The 9,377-nt window shown below is 39.9% G+C and overlaps 2 protein-coding genes across 8 annotated transcripts in view; one reads left to right on the forward strand and one right to left on the reverse strand.

Moving 5' to 3' along the window:
- The window catches only part of LOC116696166 (collagen alpha-1(XVII) chain), a 39,188-nt gene extending 36,576 nt beyond the window's left edge, over window positions 1–2,612 (forward strand). For 4 of the 5 annotated variants that reach the window (XM_032526987.1, XM_032526995.1, XM_032526966.1 and 1 more), the window contains one exon: window positions 798–1,578. In XM_032526987.1, the coding sequence (XP_032382878.1) occupies window positions 798–847 (50 nt within the window). In that variant the 3' untranslated portion in view covers window positions 848–1,578. Of the gene's footprint in view, window positions 1–797 lie in introns of all 5 variants that reach the window. The other variant, XM_032526951.1, reaches the window with a different exon arrangement.
- Window positions 1,832–9,377, reverse strand: part of slkb (STE20-like kinase b) — a 29,010-nt gene continuing 21,464 nt past the window's right edge. For 2 of the 3 annotated variants that reach the window (XM_032527194.1, XM_032527207.1), the window contains 5 exons: window positions 8,481–8,605; window positions 7,954–8,145; window positions 7,639–7,764; window positions 6,191–6,304; window positions 1,832–3,677 (listed from right to left, as the gene is read on the reverse strand). In XM_032527194.1, coding sequence (XP_032383085.1) covers window positions 3,531–3,677; window positions 6,191–6,304; window positions 7,639–7,764; window positions 7,954–8,145; window positions 8,481–8,605 — 704 coding nt within the window. In that variant the 3' untranslated portion in view covers window positions 1,832–3,530. The remainder of the gene's footprint in view (window positions 3,678–6,190; window positions 6,305–7,638; window positions 7,765–7,953; window positions 8,146–8,480; window positions 8,606–9,377) is intronic. The other variant, XR_004333691.1, reaches the window with a different exon arrangement.

Consider the following 9,377-nt stretch of genomic DNA (forward strand, 5'->3'; position numbering starts at 1 on the left):
TGTTTAAATTGGTGATGTTCCGAAAAACTTAAGTGTGACAAACATGCAAAGGAACAGGAAATGAGGAAGGGGGCAAACACTTTTTCACACCACTGTATATATGATTTAAGGGAGGGTAACTTTCAGATCCATAAGCTGTTCTGAGTGTGACATCATCAGCTCTCTCCTTCCCTCGCTGTCTGGCTGCTCATTGTTTGCTGCCTTCCAAAATATCAGAACCACTAAAGGAGAACCAGAAAACCCCGAGGCGTTATAAATTTGATGTTGTTCTATTATTTCTGGGAGCAGAAGTGTCGCAGAGTTTCAGATACCCTGTCCAATAAACAAGGGTCTTGATCGCGTGGTGTTTGTTTGACAAAGGGCAGTGTGAACGCAAACCAAACTAAAAACGCAACAATGTTGACACTTCACCCCTGAATTGCACCGAGCACACCGACCCATACTGTGGGTGTGAAAGCAACCTGAGTTTAAAGACAGAATTGCTGTATTGAAATGAGAAGTCTCACTTAAATCTCATTTAAAGTCAGAACTCAAATGTATTTTTCACGTGGCCAGGGTCCAAAATGAACTTTTATTGTCCACGAGCCAAATGACTAGTGCATGTTCACATTTTACCAGCCCCTCAATAGATCACCATTGTTTCAGTCCAGTCACGTGCGTATTTTACCAACATTTGGCTGGCAGATGGTGCCGATTTTGGATCCTGCATGTGACCCTTATCAGCTTCCGTAGAAACCCAATGACCAACACAGATAGATTGAGCAACACTTTAATCAAAACTGTGTGTTGTTTTTCAGGAGACGCCACTCTGCTGACTAAAAGGAGGAGGAGGGGCAGTGGTGTATAAGAGTCAAGCCACTGAATATATGGGACTTTGAGTGAAATCCAGTTTTAGGCAGGTTTGTGTAAATGTGGTGAATTTACTGAAACACATCCGTATCTGTTTTTATGATTGATCTGTGATTGTATTTTTATATTTCAGAATATCTACCGTGCTAAATTGTCTGTGTGAAATCAGTGATTATGTATATTTTTGAATGTGATTGTTTGATACACTGTATTTAGGGGTGATATATTTTACTTTGTGGGATTGAATGAAAAGTTCTCTTACAGGGTTTCCCCCAGTAAAAGTTAAAGCCCCAGTAAAAGCCCGGGAGCAAATCTCTTTTATTTTTGAAGAGGGGCCGGCTAGTTTCTGTGATAACAGAATCCAGGATGGAATGGCAACATTGAGAATTTAAAACAGCTATAAGACAGATTCCACAGGGCCCTACATTAAGTCAGTGCTGAAATCTAACATATTTGAAAATATGACTACGTCAAAGTTTCCTGCCGAGCCGCCCCACTGTAACTGTAGTTTAAAAAAAAAAAAAAAAGTCTTAAAAAATACATTAAAAATAATTCCCAGGCTTGCATCACACTGGGGAAACCCTTAATCTGTTTTATTCTTGTGGGCATTTTTGATTTAGAGCATGCTTTATAACTTTTATAGATAAGTTGTTTTTTTATTATACAATTGTTTATGGAAGCTTTAAGTGTAATATTTGGAGAAAAAAAAGACAAGTCAACTGTAGGCCAGAAGAAGACAAGTTTATTTACAGCAAAAGGAAAATCTTCATTACACAGGTATTCTAACAACTATACATTTAATTTGAAAAATGCATAATGATTTTGATATGGATATAATTGTTACCAGTCAACATTCAGAATAGAATCAATTTGTTATTTATTGTTGTAGAATAACTGACCAACAGAAGAAGAATTAACAGATTGGACTTTGTAGTCCTCAACTCCACTGAGTAGCTGAGCTCTAGTACGGCCGCTGCAGGGCTTTTTATATAAATAGCTAGCTGAGAACGTTTTGTAAAAAAGGTGCACAGCACTCCATTGCAATTTTTTGTAAATAAAAGTTCAGTTATTAAATACCTTTGACTAACCGGAACTCTCAATAGCCAATCAAAGAAAATGAGATGATAAAAGGAACCAATCACGAGTCAAGATGGCCTAAACCAGTCAGGTCCATCTTGTTTTTTATTTTTATTTTTTTTACAACTGCATCAAAAACCAGATTGCTTTGACGTCAACATAAAACTAAATGAGCTCATGTTCTGTTTCTTTCTTTGACTACAGATGCAATCATTGGGAAATACAGAGTCAAACAAAACTTTAGGTTGGTAAACTGGAGTCTGACCAAAATATGTAAAGATGATATCGGGTAGACCGTATATAGATCCAGCTGGTCTAAAGTCTTAAGGCTATTAGCTAGCACGACAACAAAACAGTATTTCATTTAAAAGAAGAAACGCCATGCAGGCCTACCCATGATACACCTGGTAGCAAACGAGGAGGCATGTGAAGAAAAACAAAGCAAATACAAAGGACGCATCATCATCATTCAGTCATTGGTGTCTAAATGGACTGGGAGCCGTTTGGAGGCTGCATTTTCTTCTTTAGTTTCCCCGACACTCTATTTTACTCTGGAAACCGTTACAAATGTTAAATCATTTCCAGAATCAACATCAACATTTTTTTTTTTATTATTCATCCCTGAATACCTCTCCTATAGATAAATCATTTCTTGCTCGACAATAATAAAGTGGTGTTACCTAAAAAATAAAACCCAGTCCACAAACGGCTACATCAGTGCTTGTTGGAAAGTCTTTATGTCCAATCAGCAGTGACCGTCTCTGTAGATAAACACCATCTCTAATGTATGCAACTCAACTCAAGCCGTGGGCTTGAGACCGGAAGAAAACCCTGATAGAAGGAATCATTTCTTCTGGAAAGGGTTCCTGAAATCATGCATTATTTAACTTCTTATCCATCACAAGCTACACTTCTAACACAGAGATATTTCATTTAACACAAACTATACTGTATCACCATTCCTTCAACACCAGTGATATTAGAAATGTGCTCTGTCTCCATCAGAAATACATTCTATTGTACGGATCAGTTATAAACAATAAGGCTGCTATTTAATATCTAACCAAATTAAACCATCAACAGTATCTTTAAGTGGTAAAAAAAATGCTATTTCCTCCTTTAGTGCAAATGTCTAAATGAGAGGAAAAAGTGAGCAGCAAATACTTAACAAAACTTGTTTGGATTTAAAAGCCAAACAGATCAAATTCTACAGGCACTGGATTATTTATAAAAACAATTCAATCACAAAAAGAAGGTTGGGCAGAGAGGTACTTCACTTTAATGTTCATGAGCTGAGGGCCGAATCTGAAAATCTCCTTCATAGTTCTCCTTCGAAACAACAGCGTTGAAAAATGATGAAATGAGCAAAATACGGGTGCAGAGCTGCAGACTGAGGAACAGAGTCCAGAAACAGAAACGCTTCGTACACCCCCCCAACAGTTTTCAGAGGATGAGAACAAGGCAGCACAGGCTCGATCGTCACTGTCGGTGTGTGTGTGTGTGTGTGTGTGTGTGTGTGTGTGTGCGCGTGCGCTAATGTCCGTGTGCACTGCGTATATGAAGTGTGTGCGTGTAATGTCTGTGCATATGTACGTAGGTTTCAACTAGAAACCAGTGGAGTGCACGCTGGGGATGGGGTAGAACTTGGAGATGCGGCTCTGGCTGGAGGGGTTGAGGCACTCCGACTCTCCGCTCATCTTGAAGAACACTTCCTGTTCCTGCAGTTTCCTGGCAAACTCCTCCTCCAGGGCCTGCAGGGCACACAAACACATGTTGGGCTCATAGCATCACTTCGCAAAAGCTTCTTTTTTTTTGTTTATATATATAGAGAGAATTTAAACAACAGTGTGTTAATGTGAGTCCTCTTTTCTGTTTTGTTGCATTGTTGAGAAGGAACTTTACTTAAAATGCCCATATTCTAGGGGTGTGACGAGACGCTTACTCCACGAGACGAGACACATCACGAGATTGGGTTCACTAAACGAGACGAGACGAGATTTAAAAAAAAAATTAAAGAAATCCTCGATGAAATATATGAATGGAAAATAGTTTTATTAACTCACTGAAAAATCACAAAAGCAAACAATTTAGTGCATTTTGAAATCAACTATAATGATGAATGTTATGATTAATGTTTTTTTTTTTACTATTTTAATGAATTAGCAGTAAGGACGTGCAAACACTGCAAAATGTTTTGTATAAACTCTACCACTGGCTTCTGCCCTGTACAATTTCACACGAGAAATCTAACTCCTTTCCACAACCAAACATAAAAAATATAAAATAAATAAAAGTGTAAATAACAGAAAAATAACACTTTAAATGCAAACAGTAAGTGTATCAATAACCAAAGTACTGCTCTCTCAAAACACAAGTGCAAACAGAAACATTTTTTTTTTAATTTTTTTTAATGTTTTCGTCGCGGGCAGTAGTTAGTGGAGAGCTGTGGTGGTGCTGGAAGTGTTTTTGCATAGTGCTCGTGTTAGCCGCGGTATATGGCATTTTTTCTTACAATGTTTACATATTGTCGTCTTGTCTGTCCTCTTTCGCCGTTTATCATTTCCGCGGAAAACCAAAATGTGCCACACAAATGATTTAAAAGTGCGGGGGGATCTTCAATAGTAATTTCACCGCTCCATCACGCTGACATCACAGCGCCTCACGAGACAACTTCACCTCGACGAGAAATCTCGTCACGTTTTAATCTCGCGAGATCCGTAAACGAGATCTCTCACACCCTTACCATATTCTGCTCATTTTCAGGTTCATAATTGTTATTAGGGTTGGACCAGAAATGGTTTACATGGTTTCATTTAAAAAAAAACACCATATTATTTTAACCAAAAACCATATTTCTGCACATTGCTGCAGATCCCGTTTTCACCCTGTGAGTTAGGTCTCTGTTTTACACTAGAAATGAACCGGACCATGGTCCAGTTTGATCCGGACTGAGACTTCCTCTTTGGTTGGACCACATTTCGGCTGTTTGGTCCAGACGTGGTACAGGGGAGGTTTCATACCTGTTTTTGGTGATATGGGGGGGGGGGGGGGTGTTCCTCTCGATTTGCTTCCAAGTGCACTAGAGTTCAGTTCACTTTAGGTGAGAACCACATATTGGTTTTGTGCCCTCATCAACATTGCAACATCAAACATCGGCCCCCAAATCAAAAGAGCGCCTCCGTGAGGCTGAACTTGGCCCCACGCTGCTACATGCATGCTTACAATGACAATGTTAACATGTTGAGGTTTACAGTCTAACATCTTAGCACGCTAACATTCACTAAATAGCACTCAACACAAAGTATGGCTGAGGCTGATGGGAATAACTTTAGCTGTGCAGGTATTAAAACCAAAGTATTACAGGTCTCCCTTAAAAAAGAGATTTTAATCTCAAGGGACTTCCTGGTAAACTAAACTAAATTTGTCCATAAACCAAAGTAAAAACAAACAGTCCTCTGGAGTCCATCAACCTGTTCTAAATGTCACAGTGATTCATCCAGTCAGTGCAGATATTTTATTCTGGACCAAAGCGATGGAGCGACAGTATGAACACCACCATGGTCCTAAATGTGTCCCCCTGAGTCCTCTTTGTCAGACATGACCCATTACACTCCGCTCATAATAGTTCCAAGAACCATGGATGCGAGTGAATGCAGTGTCAGGTTGAATGTTTTTGCTTTGAGATCCTGAAACACAGTTGAGGTACTGGGCCAGTGTACTCAGTCAGACATGCTTGTCAGATGACATCTATCTAATCTAAGCAGTTCCAGGATATTAGTTTAGTTTTTTGTTTTGTTGCTCCAGCCAGTGGCCTCTCCTTCCCTGGTTAAGGACACAGTGAGGTGCAGATAAATAGATTCTTATGAAATGAAAATGATTTCAATGTGTTGTGTGTGTGCATTGGCAACTGAAGACAGCAACAACGGACTTAGTTGCATGTGAAACCACCCTGTACATGCATCTAGTGCTGTGGGAAGTTAGATTTTATTTCAGTATAAGAAAGATAGTTCTATGTAACAAGACAGATTTGGCCAAATGAATCAAACTACAAAATGTTCCACAAGCTAATGCCTTATTTCATTACCACCATGGCAATGTATTCAGTTTTTATCATAACATAGAATAATAATAAGACCAGCTGAAATGTGTCTGTCATTATTCACATTACTAATGACTAATACAGGGATATTGACAGGTGTGGGAGTAATGTTTCGTTTGAGTGCGCTGCAGGCTGACTATCAGCCAGGTGTTTGAGTTCCTCTACCTTCTTCCTGGGCCGAAGTTTCTCCCTCCACTCCTTCAGCTCCTGGCTGTGCTCCTCGTCCAATTCCTTCAGCTTCTGGGTCTCGTGTTCGATGAGCAGGTGGCACTTTTCGTTCTGAAACACGTACAGAAAAGTATGGTATGAAAACAGAGGGGTTTTACCAGGGGTTGATGAATAAGTGAGGCCTAAGCTTCCTGATCGCCCCCTGGTGGCTGGCTGCAGTATAGGTCATAAATCCCACCCCTCCCTGTTAGCAGGTCGTGGGCCAAACTAAAACACCCAAGTACACGGTAAATACATTTTTCCACAAAGAGGACCATTTTACAGTGGCTTGCATAAGTTTACACACCAATGCTAAAGTTGATTAAAAAGAGGAATAAAAAAAAAAACTTTTAGAAATTGATCTCAATGCCTTAATTAAAGAAATGTAGGAAAATCACCAATTTTCTTTGTGAATTAATAATATATTGTAAATAAATATTTTTTTTTACTTAAAATACAGGGGGCATAAGTATACACCCCTATGTTAAATTCCCATAGAGGCAGGCACATTTTTATTTTTACAGGCCAGTTATTTCATGGATCAGGATACTATGCATCCTGATAAAGTTCCCTTGGCCTTTGGAATTAAAATAGCCCCCCCCCCACATCATCACATATCCTTCCAAATTAGTGTCCTTAAAAGGTTGGATTTTCCTAAGTCTTTTTAATTACGACATTAAGATCAATTTCTAAAAGATGTTTTCTTATTCCTCTTTTTAATCAACTTTAGCCTGGGTGTGTAAACTTATGCAAGCCACTGTATGTAGCTCTTATCACACTGATGGTTGCTCACGTGTTCATTTTTTATCAGTTTGGTTTTTATTTTTATTAAAAATGTAATACTATAAAGACAAGGTGAAACTTTAGGATTGACAACTGTGATTGACTCGCGATTGGTTGGGCGGGTGTAGGGGCGGGACTTTGAAACTGCGCTCCACAGTCTGATCATCTCCTCTTATTTTCTGGCTCCCATATTACAAAATGGCAGCGCCCAAAGGTACACGGTATGTGTAGTGTACTTTTCTGTATATTGTCTAGATGACAATAAACAGAAAAGTACACTAAACTGCAATCAAAAGTTTAGATGACCAATGTTTTGCACTTTTGCTATTGGTTTGCTTAAATGAAAAAATGTATGAACAATTTGATAGCAAAAAAAGAAAGAAAAAAAAAAAGGCAGCGCCTGTATCCGGAATATTTTGGCTTCACTTTGTCCATCTTTTTTTGGTTTTATTCCTTTTTGTTTTGTTTATACATCTCTGGTTTTTACAAGTAACTTCTTGGCTGGGATGGTGAAGTGGGAGTTAAACAAGACTGCATGTAAATAGAGGATGATTCTTGTTCATGAAACAAATTTAAATGATACATTTCTTTTATAAAAGTGGCGTGCTTTTTTATATGTCTACCTGCATCTGCTGCAGCTCTCGGATGTTGGCGTCACACTGCAGCTGCAGGTCTCTCATCTGGTTTTCATGTTTCTGATGCTGATGGAGTCTCTCGTTCTTTTGCCTCTTCTCTTCCTGGGTTGCAAACTAGAAAAGAGAGACATGATTAGGCTTCATTATTAAGGTATAAATAGGCTTATTATTATTATTATTATTATTATTATTATTATTATTATTATAGTAAGGAACTTGTGTTATGTCACTGTTTTGTTTGGCTTTCCACCAAATGTAAGAGAAAAAGGAAAACGGTTCATTTCATTCCATCTTGCTGGGCACCTGCTTGACTTTCTCCCTCTCCTGCTCGGGGGTGATGACAGCGGCGGTGATGCGAAGGCTCTTCTTGAACATGGCCATGCGGGTCTTGGCCTCGCTGCGCTGAATCTTGGGCAGTCTGGTTCTTTCCTGGGTCTGCTTGTTCTTCAGCTCCTCGATCAGACGCTGGTTGTAGCGCTGCATCTGCTCCATCTCCTGTACGGGGCACACAGCAGCACACACAGAACATGGAGGGCGCTTCCACAGCAACGCTTTCAAACTTTAGTTTTTAATGCTGAAACGTTGACAAAAACAAAACTGCTGAGGGTATTTCTGAGGTTGGAGAAATATTAATAATGCAGTTTATTTAAATAGCGCTTTTTGCTTCTTCTTTTTTTAAAGGAAATGCACATACTACGAAAAGCCGCACATTAAAAGCAGCTCTAAAAAGGAGAGTTCTGACTTGCAATTTGAACGTGGACAGATTGGTGCAGTTCAAAGAAGATTTGAGGACATAAAAGAGCTACAACCAGGCTTTGTCGAGTCTGTACCTTCTCGTGTCTCTTGAGCAGCTGATGTCTCTGCATGAAGTACTGGTCTTTGAGCTGCTGTTTGAACAGCTGGTGTTTCTCCTGCAGATGGCGCTCTTCCAGCTCCCACATGGCAGCCTCCCGTGCTGTTTGCAGACACACAAGTGCACAAAAGACAAAGCTAAATGTTGACACAGAAGACCCTTTCGCAGTCTTATTGGAAGAAAATATCTTCCCAACAATTTGCCTTGATTCTTTATCCCTCAATGGTCTGCAGTGGAGAAACACTGCGCAGCCCAAACACACTATGAACAATGAATGAAAAGACCTGCGTATCTCTCAGACCGTCGGGCGGCCAACGCAGGCAGTCTTAAACGCGGCCTTAGACAGCCAGCGGCTGACTGCTTGAGTCAACCAACATCAACTTTACTAATGAGGTTGCAGCTTTTAAGCTTATGAACAATCTCAAAACTTCTATCCCCAGTGAAAGCCCTTCCCAAGCTCATAATGCACAGTTACACAGTCACACCCCCCCCCGTGACTTGGTTCAGCGAGCTTTTCTGAGTAGTGTTGTTTGCGCAGCTCCTGGCACGCTAAGCAGGGGATTAAGTCCCAGGCAGCGCTAACTGCTAACAGGCTCTGCAGTCCAGTCAGAAGGGGCTGCAGGGTCACTGTTGGTGGTGCAGAGAGTATTGGTTGCTATAAATAAATATATATATTAGATTGTTATGTTCAATGCTACAAAATTAGGCCTTCTGCTACCCTTCAAAAAGAAAATAATGTTTGTGTTAACCTCCCTTGTAGAGTTTGTAGCTCATTCTCTCTTCTGAGACACACACAACACACACAACACACACACAACACAACACACACACACAACACACACACACACACAACACACACACACACAACACACAC

The sequence above is a fragment of the Etheostoma spectabile genome, chromosome 2 (assembly GCF_008692095.1).
Source record: "Etheostoma spectabile isolate EspeVRDwgs_2016 chromosome 2, UIUC_Espe_1.0, whole genome shotgun sequence".
In the NCBI taxonomy this organism is placed as follows: domain Eukaryota; kingdom Metazoa; phylum Chordata; class Actinopteri; order Perciformes; family Percidae; genus Etheostoma; species Etheostoma spectabile.